General features: G+C 49.5%; 1 protein-coding gene across 3 annotated transcripts in view; it reads right to left on the minus strand.

Moving 5' to 3' along the window:
- Positions 1-17,056, minus strand: part of WDR45B (WD repeat domain 45B) — a 32,807-nt gene that overhangs the window by 9,562 nt on the left and 6,189 nt on the right. For 2 of the 3 annotated variants that reach the window (XM_003913623.3, XM_009191557.4), the window contains exons 3-4: positions 5,364-5,465; positions 1,774-1,861 (exon numbers count right to left, since the gene is read on the minus strand). In XM_003913623.3, coding sequence (XP_003913672.1) covers positions 1,774-1,861; positions 5,364-5,465 — 190 coding nt within the window. Of the gene's footprint in view, positions 1-1,773; positions 1,862-5,363; positions 5,466-15,407; positions 15,650-17,056 lie in introns of those variants that run through there. The other variant, XM_021928475.2, reaches the window with a different exon arrangement.

Below are 17,056 nucleotides of genomic sequence, written 5' to 3' on the forward strand. Positions count from 1 at the left end.
TAGCAGAAGCGGTATTTTTATGCTACTGTGTCTGGAAAAAATAAGAAAAGTCTGAAAGCAGAAGTTCCTAGATCTGGCTCAAGCGTTTGCATTATTATTATTTTTTTTTAATAGACAGAGTCTTACTTTGTTGCTCAGGCTGGAGTGTAGTGGCACGACCTCGGCTCACTGCAACCTCCACCCCCTTGAGTTCAAGCAATTCTCCTGCCTCAGTCTCCCAAGTAGCTGGGATTACAGGCGCACCTCCATGCCCAGCTAATTTTTGTATTTTTAGTAGGGATGGGGTACAGGCTGGTCTCTAACTCCTGACCTCATGATCCGCCCGCCTCGGCCTCCCAAAGGGCCGGGAGGCCTCCCAAAGGGCCGGGATTACAGGCATGAGCCACGGTGCCCGGCGACATTTGCATTACTAAGGGCCTTTAAATACTGATGTTATTAAAATGACAAACCCACACAAAAATGCAGGAAAGCTGGCCGGGTGCGGTGGCTCATGCCTGTAATCCCAGCACTTTGGGAGGCCGAGGCGCACGGATCATGAGGTCAAGAGATTGAGACCATCCTGGCCAATGTGGTGAAACCTTGTCTCTACTAAAAATACAAAAATCAGCCGGGCACGGTGGCTCACACCTGTAATCCCAGCACTTTGGGAGGCCGAGGCGGGCAGATCACCGGGTCAGGAGATGGAGACTATGCTGGCTAACACAGTGAAACCCTGTCGCTACTAAAAATACAAAAAAATCAGCCAGGCATTGTGGCGGGAGCCTGCAGTCCCAGCTAATCGGGAGGCTGAGGCAAGAATTGCTTGAACCCGAGAGGTGGAGCTTGCAGTAAGCCGAGATCACGCCACTGCACTCCAGCCTGGGTAACAGAGAGAGACTCTGTCTCAAAAAATAATAATAAAAATAAAAATTAAAATTAAAACAAAACAAAACAAAAATAAGCCGGGCATGGTGGCGTGCACCTGTAGTCCCAGCTACTTGGGAGGCTGAGGCCGGAATTGCTTGAACCCTGGAGGCAGAGCTTGCAGTGAGCTGAGACTGTGCCACTGCACTCCAGCCTGGCAACAGAGCAAGACTCTATCTCAAAAAAAAAAAAAAAAAAAAAAAAAACCCAAAAGAAACAAAAACAAAAAAAAGCAGGGAGGTGGAATGACCTCTGTTTACATCCAACTTGCTTGGCCACTGTCCTCCCACAGCCGACAGAGATGGAAATCTTAGAGTAAAATATGGAAATCATATTAAATAAAAACCCGAATGAACGAACTCTGCGCTATTTTGCTCAATGTACTAGGACAAACTTCCATATTCCCCCTAAATGCCCCTGAGGCCATGGCTGACAGAGCTACCTGCTACTTTCAACACAGAAAATTCAGTTTTCCTTTACCCTCAAATCGAAAACCTTTATTGAGAGGCAGCATTTGGCAAAGCATGGGCTAAAAGCAAGGTAATTCAAGGCTCAAAACTCATGTCTTCAGCTCTGCGCCTGTCAGAATGGGACAGAACTCACCACGGTGAGACCCCCTGGGCCACTGTGGCGCGTGCCATCCACGCCCACCACCTACTTACCTCCAGTGGAGCCCCGAAAACAAATACAATTCGCTGCCTTTCTTGCAGCAATATAAATAATCCTTATATCCTTTGGGTCATAAAAACCAGGGCCAACATTTTAATACATAATTTCCTAAACATTTTTCTGCTAGAAATAGAAAAGTATTTCAGCCATCTTTAGAGAAAGTGAAATTCCACTTTAAAAAGTTACTGACACCAAACCCACCTATCTCGCCGCAGCTTGACTGCCTTGACTTCTGTAGAAAATTCTATTTCAATAACAGTCTTCTTCTTCAAGTCATCCCAGATCATTACTGAAACATCAGAAAGAACAGATGAACGCAGTCACGAACAGTCATGAACAGCCACAGTGCTGGGATGCAGAGATGCCAGCTTGACACCTAAGGCGGTTTCTCTTCCCACTGGCACGGCTGTGCCCAGCCCCAGGCCTCAGACACACACCCGCACCTGGGAGGCCTTGGGGTACAACTCAAACCGGGAGCTGTGCCGGGGATCTGCCCTCGGGCCCCTTCCCCACTCACAGCGTCTCCCCTTCTTGGTAGCTGGCCGCCCACTTGCTCCCTCCCCGCCCGTTCCTCTCTCAGTGCGCACGGCCCGGTCCCGGTCTCAGGCGACCCACTGGCCTCACACACAGGCACGCGAAGCACGTTCATCTCCTCTCTGCCGACCCTTGCCTGGTTACTTTCCTCTCCCTGACCTTCCTTGATTCCACCCGACTGAGCCCACGGGCAAGCTGACCACTGACGTTAAAGTGCTGGAGATAAACCTGCATCAGGAAGCGAGGTTTCAGCATTACAGTGAAATCAGAGGGACACAAATCAGGGCCAACGAGTTTTTCACTCCACTCAAGGTCCTGAGTTGTTCTTGCTCTTTTGTTTGTTTGAGACAGGGTGGAGTGCAGTGGCGCGATCTTCACTCACTACAGCCTCAGCCTCCCAGGCTCAAGAGATTCTCCCACGTTAGCTTCCCAAATGGCTGGGACTACCGGCATGCACTACCATGCCCAGCTAAGTTTTGTTTATTTGGTAGAGGTGGGGTTTTACCATGTTGCCCAGGCTGGCCTCAAACTTCTGGGCTGAAGTGATCCACCCGCCTCAACTTCCCAAAGTGCTAGGATTGCACGTGTGAGCCACCGCACCCAGCCCCTGCTCCTTTTTAAGTTCAAAACTTCTTCTGTCTTGTTTGCCTGCTAACATTGCAACATTCTATTAGGATAAATTAGCAGTTTGTGTTCTAAGGGCTGAGAATGCCAGCCAGCACCGTGCTTCTGAAGAACCACAGGAGGGATGGGTGCAGTGGCTCACGCCTGTGATCCCAGTGCTTTGGGAGGCTGGGGTGTGAGAGCCCTTGAGGCCAAGAGTTCAGGACCAGCCTGGGCAACATAGTGAGACTCTCATCACTGAAATAAAAAGTTATTAAAAATTAGTCACAGCTACTCAGGTTGAGTCCAGGAGTCTGAGGTTGCAGTGAGCTATAATCACCCCACTGCACTCCAATATGGGCAACAGAGGAAGACCTGGTCTCAAAAAAACACAGCCGGGCATGATGGGTCACACCTGCAATCCCAGCACTTTGGGAGGCAGAGGCGGGCGAATCAATGGAGCTCAGAGTTTGAGACCAGCGTGGGCAACATGTCGAAACACTCTCTACTAAAAACACAAAAAGTAGCCGGGTGTGGTGGGTGCTCCTGTCATCTCAGCTACTTGGGAGGCTGAGGCGGAAGGATCACCTGAGCCTGGGGAGTAAGCCAGGATTACACAACTGCATTCCAGCCTGGGCAATACAGTGAGACCCTGTCTCAAAACTAAATAAACAAATAAAAATCAAGTTTACTAGTAAAAAAAAAAGTACCTTTAGATGCTACAAAAAGTACGTGTACTCAAAAACCTGCTGAATACTGCTTTCTTCTACGTCTGTGAAATTTCTAAGGCTTTTTCACCTCTTAGAAACTTTATAATGAGAATGAGACCTGAGATTATCTCATACAAATGGCTCCCTTGTTAGCACCTGGGGTTCCCCAGCAATGCCAGAGGTAAGGCAAGGGAAGCGGCCCTCAAGGCCTCCTGACTTCCACCTGTAAGCCTCCCTTCTTCCTCAATGGTCAATGAAGTTCTCCATGACAAGACACAGACCAAATCACCAGCAGGATTTCTGCCCATCCCCAATTAGCCAGGGCAAAGTCATTCTCCTGCAAAGCCTGCCCAGCTCTCTCTGTGGAACCTCCGCTGTCCCTTCTGGGTGGGCTCCTCCAGAGGACCCACAAGCCACAGGCCTCTGCCCCTCTGGGCTAGGCTAGCTCTCAACTCTGCTTTGAAGCTGGCAGACTAACCTCGGACCTGTGAGACTACAGAACTGCTCAAACGCCAAGACCTCAAGCCCTGTCTTCCACTGTTCTTCCTGCCAATAATCTCTTCCCATTTCATTTCTCTGCTCCTAATTCCAAAACAAAAATAAACGTATCAGGCAGGGCCAGCCCTCACCTGAGTGTGTCAGGCAGGGCTAGCCCTCACCTGAGTGTGGACTCTCTTCCGCACATTCATGTTCATGCAGTTCACGGGGCTCTGCTGAGAACTGTGAGCTGGGCCCCAAAGCCTGTCACGAGTCATCTAGAACCTTCTGCCTTTCCACACAATCCCTTTGTGCCTGACCTGGGCTGGGCTATTCTATTCCTAAGTACGTGGTCTCACCCAGATCCTAGTTCACCCGCTCACTTCCCACTTGGCATGCGGCGCCCCCACAGCCCCATCCTGGTCTTGATTCTGAACTGCCTCCTTCACTGAGCCTCTCCTTCCCTCCCCACCTCCTTCCACCCCACCCACCCACCACTGGGCTCCCACTCAGCCATCCTCCAAGACCACCGGCAGCCTTCAACGTCACCAGAACCAGAGCGCTTTTCTCAGGCCTCCTCCCGCCTAGCACTGGGCTCCGATGAGGATGCTCGCTCCACTTTTCCTGCCTCTCCCCATCAACAGCGGCTTTCCACGCCTGCCCCATCCTCTGGTGTCTCTTCACTCACCTCATGCACTGCGTCCAGACCAGAACTTTCCCAAAACACAGATCTGATGGCATCTCCTTCCGGGCCACACGTTACCTGGCATTCGAGCCTCCCAGAGATCTGCCTCCCACCTCCCGCCCCCAGCCTACCTCCCGCCTCCCATCCCCAGCCCACCTCCCACCTACCGCCTCCTGCCTCCCACGTCTTCCGTGTTCTGCCCTCCATTCCTGGATGTTTCGCCTCGAGCCCTCTTTCCTCAACCAACAGCGAGGTTAGGCTGGCACGAGGCACGCAGCTGTCAGGAAAGCTGTCTGCTCCTCCCTCTACTTAAAAGGGCCAGAGCTCTCATGCCACATCGTCTGCACTCACATGCACGGACTCCCGCCCCAACAAAAATATCCCGAAACCCAGAGCCAAACTGGATTTCTGTTCTACGTAGCTATGAAACCAATGTTCCTTTAAGTCAATGGCTCTCAGTAAGAAAAAAAAATCCTTCTACCTTGCATTAAAATGAATTCATGACATTTATGATGTCAACCTAAGGTACAGCGGGCCCGTTTTCTGTTTACTGACTGACCGAAAAGCACGTGTTCTATGACAACTCAAGCGAGTGACGCTCTTCAGGTGCTCCGTACGGGAACAGAGACCTGGCGCCCTCTCCACCTGCTTCCTCCCCAGCGACCAGTCCTGGGTATTTCACAAAACTGCTAGGGAAAATCACACATGGCCACAAACAGAAACACATTCAAAAAAAGACTGGGATGCATGAGGCGTGATTCTTAAATACACAATTACAGTACCTTTGTTGGGTGGGTATTTTGGCTTTTTTCCACCACCAACTAAAGCTAAATAGTTGCAGCGAAATAACATTTCAACATGGCCAACTCCTCCTTCCAGAAATTCTGAAATGATAGTTTTAAAAAGACAAATGTTACAAGTTAATACATATATTTTACAATAAAAAAGAAAAGAGAAAGTCAAAACAGGTAACGTGGTAATTTTCTTTTTTTTTTTTTTGTAAGAGACAAGATCTCACTGTGTTGCCCAGGCTGGAGTGCAGTAGCTCTTCACAGGTACAATCACAGCTCACTGCAGCCTTCAACTCCTGGGCTCACATGATCCTCCTGCCTCAGCCTCCCAAGCAAGCTGGGAATACGGGACTTTTTTTTTTTTTTTTTTTTTTTTTTGAGACAGAGTCTTGCTCTGTCGCCCAGGCTGGAGTGCAGTGGCCGGATCTCAGCTCACTGCAAGCTCCGCCTCCCGGGTTTAGGCCATTCTCCTGCCTCAGCCTCCCAAGTAGCTGGGACTACAGGCGCCTGCCACCGCGCCCGGCTAGACTTTTTTTTTTTGAGATGGAGTCTTGCTCTGTCACCCAGGCCAGAATGTGGTGGCACGATCTCAGCTCACTGCAACCTCCACCTCCTGGGTTCAACCCACTCTCCTGCCTCAGCCTCCCCAGGTCGCTGGGACTACAGGCATGCACCACCATGCCCAGCTAATTTTTGTATTTTTAGTAGAGATGGGGTTTCACCATGTTGGCCAGGCTGATCTCAAACTCCTGACCTCAAGTGATCCACCTGCCTTGGCCTCCCAAAGTGCTGGGATTACAGACATGAGCCACCGTGCCTGGCCTACAGAACTCATATTATTATTATTACTATTTTTTTTTTTTTTTTGAGATGGAGTCTGGCTCTGTGGCCCAGGCTGGAGTGCAGTGGCCGGATCTCAGCTCACTGCAAGCTCCGCCTCCCGGGTTTACGCCATTCTCCTGCCTCAGCCTCCCGAGTAGCTGGGACTACAGGCGCCCGCCACCTCGCCCGGCTAGTTTTTTTGTATTTTGTAGTAGAGACGGGGTTTCGCCGTGTTCGCCAGGATGGTCTCGATCTCCTAACCTCGTGATCCGCCCGTCTCGGCCTCCCAAAGTGCTGGGATTACAGGCTTGAGCCACCGCGCCTGGCCTACAGAACTCATTTTTAATCAGCAATTTATATCTAAGTATCATCAGAAATGAGAAAGGTGACTGGCTAAAAAAATAGTGCTAGGTTTCCAACTTCTCTCAGCTTACTGTCATCATGTTCACTGTTTCATAAAGGCTGAGCACACAACACCCCAGGAAGCTAACTCAGAAAAATGTGTGAAATACTTGAATCCATATTTCAAGAGATGGCAAAACCCGTAAACTCCAAGAAAGCATCCTAAACCCGTAAACTCCAAGAAAGCACACTAAAAGCTTTACTGCTCGGGAGGCTGAGCAGGCAGATCAGCCTGGTCAAGAAAGAGACCATCTGGGCCAACATGGTGAAACACTGTCTTTACTAAAAATACAAAAATTAGCTGGGCGTGGTGGCGGGCACCTGTAGTCCCAGCTACTCAGGAGGCTAAGGCAGGAGAATCACCTGAACCCAGGAGGCTGAGGGTGCCGTGAGCTGAGATCACACCACTGCACTCCAGCTTGGTGACAGAGACTCCATCTCAAAAAAAAAAAAAGAAAAACTTTAATGCTGAGTGATTTTTATCATTTCTTTCTTTCTTTTTTTTTTTTTTTTTTTTAGAAACAGGGTCTTGCTATATTGCTCAGGCTGGAATGCAGTGAAGTGATCATAGCTCACTACAGCCTCAAACTCCTGGGCTCAAGGACCCCTCCTGCCTCAGGCTCCTGAGTAGCTGGGGCTATAGGCACACATCACCGCGCCTGGTTAATTTTTTCAGAAAAATTTTGTAGAACCGAGGTCTACTGTATTGTCCAGGCTGGTCTTGAACTCCTGGTCTCAAACAATCCTGCCATCTCAGCCTCCCAAAATGCTGGGATTATAGGTGTGAGCCACCGCAGTCTGAAATGCTCCAAACTGTTCATGAACTATGTAAGAGGAAAATGTCCACAAATTTTCAGAGGTCTTCCATGACAAAAGGATGACCAATGCTCTCTGAGGGGAGCAACAGGGGCACACTGATGAGAAACTCCCACGTTCTGTATGGTTCACGTAACTCAGGACTGTCCACTCACTTCTGTCTGCAATGACCATGAGCTCTACCTCTCCAGTTACAGCTGCACAAAATGACTCAAAAGTGCCTCACCTTGATCTGTGAGATATCTGAAATTCAAGGCAGTTGGGCACAGTGGCTCACACCTGTAATCCCAGCACTTTGGCAGAGGTGGGAGGACTGTTTGAGCCCAAGAGTTCAAGGTCATCCTGGGCAACATAAGGAGATCCCTTCTCTACCAAAAATAAAAATTAAAAACTTGGCTGGCAGCAGTGGCTCATGCCTGTAATCCCAGCACTTTGGGAGGCCGAGGTGGGCAGATCACGAGGTAAGGAGTTTGAGACTAGCCTGCGTAACATAGTGAAACCCCGTCTCTACTAAAAATACAAAAATTAGCCGGCTGTGGTGGTGCATGCCTGTAATCCCAGCTACATAGGAGGCTGAGGCAGGAGAATCGCTTGAGCCCGGGAGGCGGAGGTTGCAGTGAGCAGAGATCACACCACTGCACTCCAGCCTGGGCAAAGGAGGGAGACTCCATCTCAAAAAAAAAAAAAAAAAAAAAACACCAGCACGGGCAATGTGCTTTTGGGACATCAAACTTGTGTGCACCAAAGGACACAATCAACAGAACGAAAGCACAGTCTATGGAATGGCAGGGTGTATTTGCAAGCCACACATCTGATAAGTGGGTAATATCCAGACTACATGAAGGACTTTTCCAACTCAACAATAAAAACAACAACAACCTGATTTTAAAATTGGCAAAAGATTTGAATAGTACTTCTCCAAAGATCATTTACAAATGGCAACAAGTACAAGAAAAGATGCTCAGCATCATTAGGCATCAGAGACATCCAAATCAAAACTGCAGTGAGATGCCACCACCTCACACCCATCAGCATGACTAATGTTTTTCTTTTGTTGAGACAGGGTTGCCCAGGCAAGTGCAGTGATGGGAACAGGGCTCACTGCAGAGGATGGCTAATATTGTTTTTCAACCCAGGAAATAACAAGTACTGGCCAAGACAGGAAGGTATGGGAACTCTCACGCCTGTCTGATGCAGCTGCTCTGGAAAAAAGTATGGCGGGTCCTCAACAAATCAGAGAGATTGGGCGCAGCAGCTCACTCACACCTATAAATCCTAGCACTCTGAGAGGCCAAGGCGGGACAATGACTGGAGGCCAGGAGTTTAAGATCAGCCTGGACAACAGTGAAACGCTGCCTCAATTAAAAAATAATAAAAAGGCTGGGCGTGGTGGCTCACGCCTGTAATCTCAGCACTTTGGGAGGCGAGGCAGGTAGATCACTTGAGGTCAGGAGTTCGAAACCAGCTTGGCCAACATGGTGAAACCTTGTCTCTACCAAAAATTTAAAAAAAAATAGCCAGGTGTGGTGGCAGGCGCCTGTAATCCCAGCTACTTGGGAGGCTGAGGCAGGAGAATCACTTGAACCCAGGAGGCGGCGGTTGCAGTGAGCTGTGATCGTGCCACTACACTCCAGCCTGGGCGACACAGCAAGATTCTGTCTCAAAAAAAAAAAAAAACTAAACTAATTTTTATAAATCAAAAAGTTACCATATGACGTCTGGATGCAGCGGCTCACACCTATAATCTCAGCACTTTGGGAGGCCTAGGCAGGGGAATCACGAAGTCAGGAGATCAAGACCACCCTGGCCAGCATGGTGAAACCCTGTCTCTACTAAAAAGACAAAAATTAGCCTGGAGTGGCAGTGCACATCTGTAGTCCCAGCTACTCGGGAGGCTGAGACAGGAGAATTGCCTGAACCCAGGAGGCGGAAGCTGCAGTGAGCCAAGATCTCCACTGCACTCCATCCAGCCTGGGTGACAGAGTGAGATTCTGTCTCAAAAAAAGAAAAAAAAGAAAAGAAAAAGAAAAAAAAGTTACCATATGATCCAGCAATCCCACTTCTAGTTATATAAGCAAAAGAACTCAAGGCAGGGTCTGGAAGAGATACCTGCACACCCACGCTTACAGCAGCATCATTCATAATAGCAAGGATGCAGAAGGACCCGAGTCTACAGGTGGAGAAATGAATAAGCAACACGTGCTCCACACGTGCAATGATTTATTATTCAGCCTTGAACAGAAGCAATTCTTTCTCATTTATTATTTTTTCAAGATAAGGTCTCACTATGTTGCCCAGACTGCTCTCAAACTCCCGGCCTCAAGCAATCCTCCCGCCTCAGCCCCTGAAAACACTGGGATTACAGGGGTGAGCCGTGGTACCTGGCCTGAAATTCTGACACAGGCTGCAACAGAGATCAACCTAGAGGACACTACGCTAAGTGAAATAAGCCAGGCGGAAAACGACAAGTCCTATATGATGGCATTCATAGCAAGTCCCTACAGCAGTCAAGTCCACAGAGACAGAAAAGCAGAACGGTGCTTACTAGGAGACAGGGGAGAGAGAATTAATGGATGCAGAGTTTGGTTTTCCAAGATGAAATTCTAGAGGTCTGTTTAACAACAATGTAAATATATTTAACATTAGTGATCTATAGCTTAAAAATGGTTAAGATGGTAAATTTTATTTTACATGCTTTTTTACCTTAATTTTTTTTTTCAAATGCTGCCACCAAAGACCTGCTTCGCCCCAGGTGTTAGAAGTGTAACTGTTTCCTCAATGTAGGTTCAGTAAGTTTTAGACACACATCTGAGTGACCTGAGAATCATGCCAAGGTCACTAGTGTGTTCTTCAAACACTATTCAACTGAGAGACAAAGTTTAGCCCTTTTATAAACTACGTGATCTTAGGCTTATTAATAAAGTTATTAATGCTTCATCTGTCGTCTTTTCAGGTTTTTTTTTTTTTTTTGAGATGGAGTTTCGCTTTTGTCACCCAGGCTGGAGTGCAATGGCACGATCTCGGCTCACTGCAACCTCCACCTCCTGGGTTCAAGCGATTCTCCTGCCTCAGCCTCCCAAGTAGCTGGGATTACAAGCACTCATCATCACACCCAGCTAATGTTTGTATTTCTAGTAGAGACGGGTTTCGCTATGTTGGCCAGGCTGGTCTCGAACTCCTGACCTCAGGCGATCCACCCACCACGGCCTCCCAAACTGCTGGGATTACAGGCGTGAGCCACTGTGCGCGGCCGTCTTTTCAAGTTCTAAAAGCAACAAGTCATTCCCTTAGCAAGATGTGATTCTGGCTAATGGTTAAGAGAAGAAATGCTGGCTGGGTGCGGGGGCTGATACCTGTAATCCCAGCACTTTGGGAGGCCGAGGCAGACGGATCACCTCAGGTCGGGAGTTCAAGACCAGCCTGACCAACATGGAAAAACCCCGTCTCTACTAAAAATACAAAATTTGCCAGGCGTGGTGGCAGCAGCTCACTCACACCTATAATCCCAGCACTCTGGGAGGCCAAGGCGGGACGATGACTTGAGGCCAGGAGTTTAAGATCACCCTGGACAACACAGTGAGACACTGCCTCAATTAAAAAAAAATAAAAAGGCCAGGTGTGGTGGCTCAGGCCTGTACATGCATGTCTAATCCCAGCTACTCAGCAAGTTGGGGCAGGAGAATCGCTTGAACCCGGGAGGCAGAGGCTGCAGTGAGCTGGGATCGCACCCATTCAGCATGGGTGACAGAGCAAGACTGTCTTAAACAAACAAAAAAAAAGAATTAAGAATTAAGACAAACACAGTCAGTCACCAGCACAGTTAGCTATACAGTCTCTGAGTTTTAACCATGGAAAGAAAAAAAACAACAGATTTTTCAGAATCAAGAGAAGAGGCAGAGGAGGAGAGTGAAGGCCTTTCCTGCAATGAAAAGTAATCAGAGGTAACAGCCCAACTTCAGGAGTTAGAGAGGACTTTTAAACCCCTGCCAAAGAGATTCTCCCATAGCACCTGGCCCCCACCTCCTGCGGCTGAAGAGGGAGAGAGGGTCTCCCCACAGAAAGACCAGGGTTACTTTCAGAGCCTCCTACGTTCCAGACCCCAAGGGCTGGTACTAAAATATTACGAAGAACAGTCCTTGTTACAGAAAAATGTAAGATACAATAAATCTTTCTGAGTTTCTCTTCAAAGGGTTTATTTAGCCTGCTAACTTCCTTATCCTTTGTTCTCAAACTCAACTTTCTTGTTTTTCCTTGCCCCCAGTTAAACAGCCTACCTGCTTCCCGTCAGCTCTAATCAACAACTCACACCTGTTCCCTCGGTTGCCTGTATCCAGTGTTCCCCGGAACTGCACGTCTCACACGCTCCACTTCTGTACCTCACACCCCTCCCCTTCTATATTGAGAAAAACATGTACAAGTAGCCAATCAGGTCAGCTCAGATTGTGCCGTCCGACTCCAGCCCACGGGGGCGTGACGCAGAGACAGGGACTGCGTTCAGGATAAAATCCCCTTGGTCTCCTTTGTTCTCTGTGCTCTTGCCATCTTGACTGATGCAAGTGGCACCCTTCTGCAGAAGTAAATTGCCTTGCTGAGAGAATTAAACTTTTGCCTGAGTGCTGGTTTTACTTCGCAGCACCGAGCATTTACTCCTGAACATTCTATATCCAACAAAAAGAAGAAATGCCCAAGTCTGCCCAGGATGTCAGCGTCTGCATCTCTAAGGGTCCCTAGCTGCTGGACTTCTCTATAATAGCAACTAAAACTGCAGCAATAGGTTGCGAAGGACACAAAACAGGCTCCTACTAAACATCAGCTGAGGAAAACTTGAGGTACACCCCAGTCCTTGTGGTGGAGAAAAACTCTCTCCCCTAATCATGGTCTCTCTCTGCTCTCACACAGTTATCAACACAGAGGACGTCTGTGACCAAAGCAGACACCACACAGCAAACCCCAGCCAGGTATCCTCTCACTCAGTCGACAGCATCTACCTGGAGATGTGTGAGATCCTCCAGGTTGAGGGCTCAGTCCCCAAGACTGTCTGCACCACACACCAGTCGCAAGTCAGAACCTTCAAAACTTCTGACTGACCAGCTTCAAGTTGGGGTTCCCGTGACCCCTTCTTTGGGTTCAATTTGCTGACACAGCTCACTGAACTCAGGGAAACACTTCCTCATGTTTACCAGTTTATAACAAAGAATATTACAAAGAACACAGATGAACAGATGCACAGGGCAAGGTATTCGGGGAAGGACGCAGAGCTTCCACGAAGCTTGCTGAACCCTGTCTCCCAGGGATTTTATGGAAGCTTCGTGACATCAGCATTCCTTCCCCAGGGGCAGAGGGTGCGGCCTTCTCTGGGGAGGGTCTTAAGACCCACAATTAGAAAGGGTGGGGGCGTGGTGGTTAATGCCTGTAATCCCAGCATTCTGGGAGGCCGAGGCAGGCAAATAACTTCAAGTCAGGAGTTCGAGACCAGCCTGGCCAACGTAGTGAAACCCCATCTCTACTAAAAATACAAAACAAACAAACAAACAAAACAACCTAGCCAGGTGTGGTGGCAGGCACCCGTAATCCCAGCTACTTGGAAGGCTGAGGCACGAGAATCACTTGAACCCATGAGGTGGAGGTTGCAGTGAGCCAAGATGGAGCCACTGCACTCCAGCTTGGGAGAGATTCTGTGAAAGAAAAAAAGGGAAGAAAGGAAAGAAGAAAGGAAAGAAAGAAAGAAAGAGAAAGGTGGGGTGGCGGTGGGGAGACAGGACACGTTAGGGTGAACAGGGGTAGAAGGAGGTCAGAGGCCTCCCCTGAGGGCCAATATTGAAACAAAAAGACTAACCAGGGCTGTGGGAGTTACCAGCCAGGATGAAAACCAAAATATGTAATTACACCTCACCTCCACAGGCCCAGACTCTCCCAACAGAGCCTGCTGCCAAAGACACCAAACTAATCAAAGACAATGGGGAAAGGGGTGTCTGAACACTGGCATAAGCAGGCCGCACTGAAGACAGCGGAATGCCTGGGAACACCTCTGTCCACCCTGCAGACCCAGCAAGCTCACTGGCCGGGCCGGGCCCAAGTTACCCAGGTTCTATTCAGCTTTGTAATACGGGAGAGCTGTGTTTTTAAGTGACGAGTGGAGCTGACTTTTTCCACACACTCTTACATTTCTACAACCACTGGATACTTCAAGTATCGTTCTTGAAACATTGCTATTTGTTCCCATGACCAGTGAACGTTTTTGGCAGTAGACTCTCGGCCGTGTGCGGTATGTCTGAATCCGAGTCCTGAGCTGTGATCTCACAGCACCACTGTGAGGACCGTGACAAGCTGCATTCTCCACTCTGGGCTGCTTCCCTGGGGTCCAGGGGCCTCCTAGAGTAGAACAGCCAGCCCATCTCTGGAAAGAACAAACCTGGGTGTACAATGGATGCAGGACCTATGTCGTGGAGCAGGGTGGGGGAACGCTGCCCCCCAAGACTGAAGGAGCAGGGATCCCCAAGGCGGCTTCCCTGAACTACCAGCTTCCTGTTCCTGCCAAGTGGCAGAAGGTGTATCTGGAAGAGGCGTCCTGCTCAGAGCCCACAGGCTCCTTATTCAATGCCACAGTCATGCTGCAGAGAACCATGCCACAAGCCCAGATCCAGGACACACTGCAACGCAGGCTTCCTTCCCCACCACTCAGGAAAGCAAAGTACTACAATAAAAAGGAACAAGGGCGAGTCTGCTACTGCTCTTCACTGGGGTGTGTGTGTGTGTGTGTTTTGAGGCGGAATCTCGCTCTGTCACCCGGCTGCAGTGCAGTGGCAAGATCTCGGCTCACTGCAACCTCCGACTCCCTGGTTCAATAATTCTCCTGCCTCAGCCTCCCGAGTAGCTGGGATTACAGGCACGCACCACCACGCCCAGCTAATTTTTGTATTTTCAGTAGAGATGGGGGTTTCACCCATGCGGGCCAGGGATGGTCTCGACCTCTGACCTCGCGGATTCGCTCCACCTCGGGCCCAAAGTGCTGGGATTTCAGGCGCAGCCGCCACGCCCGCCTGCTCTCCACTGTTAAACTGTAAGCTGCCAGACGCAGAGCAGCAGGTGAGTCTAAGTGCAGAGACAAACTGTTTAAATGTGCCATGAAAAAGACAGTGTGGCCCTACCGTATCCATCTCACATTAGGGCCTATCTACTCACATAATCTGGAAACAGGAGCACACCACACACACACGTGTGAGAACTGACTGCATGCTAAGCTCAGGGACAGCCTGCCCCAGACACGGCCGAGCCAGCAGACGCACAGGACTGGGCAGGCAATTTGAGTGACGACTCAAACCATACTAATGGTATACTTTTCTGGAATTTGTGTTTTAGATGTTTCTTTTTTTTTGAGACTGGAGTCTCACTGTGTCTCCCAGGCTGGAGTGCAGGGCGTGCAGATCTTGGCCTCACTGCAAGCTCCGGCCCCAGGTTCAGCCATTCTCCCGGGCCTCAGCCTCCTAAGTAGTTGGGACTACAGGCTCACCACTGCCCAAGCACTCCTGTACTTTTTAGTAGAGACGGGTTTCACTCATGTTAGCCAGGATAGTCTCGACCTCCTGATCTGGATCCACCCGCCTCGCCTCCCAAAAGTGCTGGATTACAGGCTTGAGCCACTGCTACTGCCTAGATGTTTCTTAACTTTTTTTTTTGAGATGGAGTCTTGCTCTGTCACTTCAGGATGGAGTACAGTGGCGCAATCTCTGCCTCACTGTGAACCCGGTCTCCCAGGCTTGGGTGATTCTCGCCTTCAACCTCCCCAGTAATTTGGATTACAGGCACGCGTCACCACGCCTGGCTAACTTTTTGTATTTGCAGTAGAGACAGGGCTTCACCGTGTTGCCCAGGCTGGTCTCGAACTCCTGAGCTCAGGCAATCTGCCCACCTCAGCCTCCCAAAGTGCTGGGATTACAGGCGTGAGTCACCATATGGGCCGTCACATTCATTTTTATAAGAAAATGCTGAACTTACTGTAAACACTTCATTAATTAGGAAGCAGTTGCTAATACGCTGTTGTGGTGTTATGAGACACAGACAGGCTTTCACCGGCGGTTCCTGGCTCCTAACACCCAGACCCTGCTACAGTCTTTTGTTATAATGTTGGGTGTGTCAGGCCTCAGGAACGAGAATCTCTCTCCTGCCCTCCTGTCGCCTGCTCAGGCAGAACTCAAACCTTCTCCCCCTGATTGCAGGTCTGAAGACCTCCGTGAGAGGGTCCCCACCCTAAGCACACTGGGGGAGAATGTTCTGGGACACATGAAGCCTTTAAAAATCCGCCGGGCTGTGGCTCAAGCCTGTAATCCCAGCACTTTGAGCTGCAGGACGGGTGGATCACAGGTCAGGAGATCGAGACCATCCTGGCTAACACGTGAAACCCCTGCCTCTACTAAAAAAAATACAAAAACTAGCCAGGCAAGGTGGCGCATGCCTGTAGTCTCAGCTACTCAGGAGGCTGAGGCAGGAGGATGCATGGAACCCGAAGATCGGAGCTTGACGCAGTGAGCTGAGATCACGCCCACTGCACTCCAGCCTGGGCGCATAGAGCAAGATTCCGGGCCTCAAAAAAAAATCCAAGAGGTAAGCAATAAAAGGTGGCTCACGCCTGTAATCCCAGTGACTTTGGGAGGCCGTGAGGTGGGCTGGATCACGGTGGTCAGGAGATCAAGACCATTCTGGCTAACACAGTGAAACCCCATCTCTACCAAAAATACAAAAAAAAAATAGCCGGGAGTGGTGGCGGGCGCCTGTAGTCCCAGCTACCCAGGAAGCTGAGGCAGGAGAAAGGCCTGAACCCTGGAGGCGGAGTGTGCAGTGAACCGAGATCGCACCACTGCACTCCAGCCTGGGTGACAGAGCAAGACATCAAAAAAAACAAACAAACAAACAAACAAACAAACAAAAATATATATCTCTCCAAAAGGTATTTTTTGTAACACATGTGGAAAAAAAGAGAAAAAAATCAAAGAAAAATGAATTTTGAAGTAAAAAAATAAAACACATAAAAATCCAAGCGGTCAGCTGAGCACACGGAAGGTCCTGGAGGGCGGCCGCCCAGGGAGGGCTTGGAAACTCCACGGCCCGTCCCCCACACCCTGTCCTGCGCTTGCCCTCATCTGTGTTCTTGGCAGTGTCCTTTACGGCGGTCCGCAGCCCCGGGCAGTGGTGGTCTGTCAGGAACCAGGCTGCGCAGCAGGAAGCGAGCAGCAGGCAACCAAGCGTCCCCGCTGAGCTCTGCCCATCACATCAGCAGCAGCGTTTCTGTCTGAAGGTTAGAAGGTCCAGACTCAAGCACGGTGGGGCTGGGGCAGTCTTGGGGACCGAGCCCTCAGCCTGTGGGATCTCACTCTGTCTCTAGGTAGATGGTGTCAGCCCCACATTCAGTCACAGAAGTCTTCTTCTGTGCTGACATCTGTCATGGTGTTAAGAGCGGAGAGGAAACATGGCTGTTTCCACACAGCTGCTAATGATTCAACTTGGACACCAATGCCTGCAACTCTTCCGCAAGCTTCTGGGTCAATTTAGTAAAAAGTATCCTGAGATTTGCAAGTCCAGCTGTTTTAAAACATTTTGCAACTACTTATCTGCATAAAGCAGAACTGTCCCAATTTACTGTTCCAAGT

The sequence above is a fragment of the Papio anubis genome, chromosome 17 (genome assembly GCF_008728515.1).
Source record: "Papio anubis isolate 15944 chromosome 17, Panubis1.0, whole genome shotgun sequence".
NCBI lineage: Eukaryota > Metazoa > Chordata > Mammalia > Primates > Cercopithecidae > Papio > Papio anubis.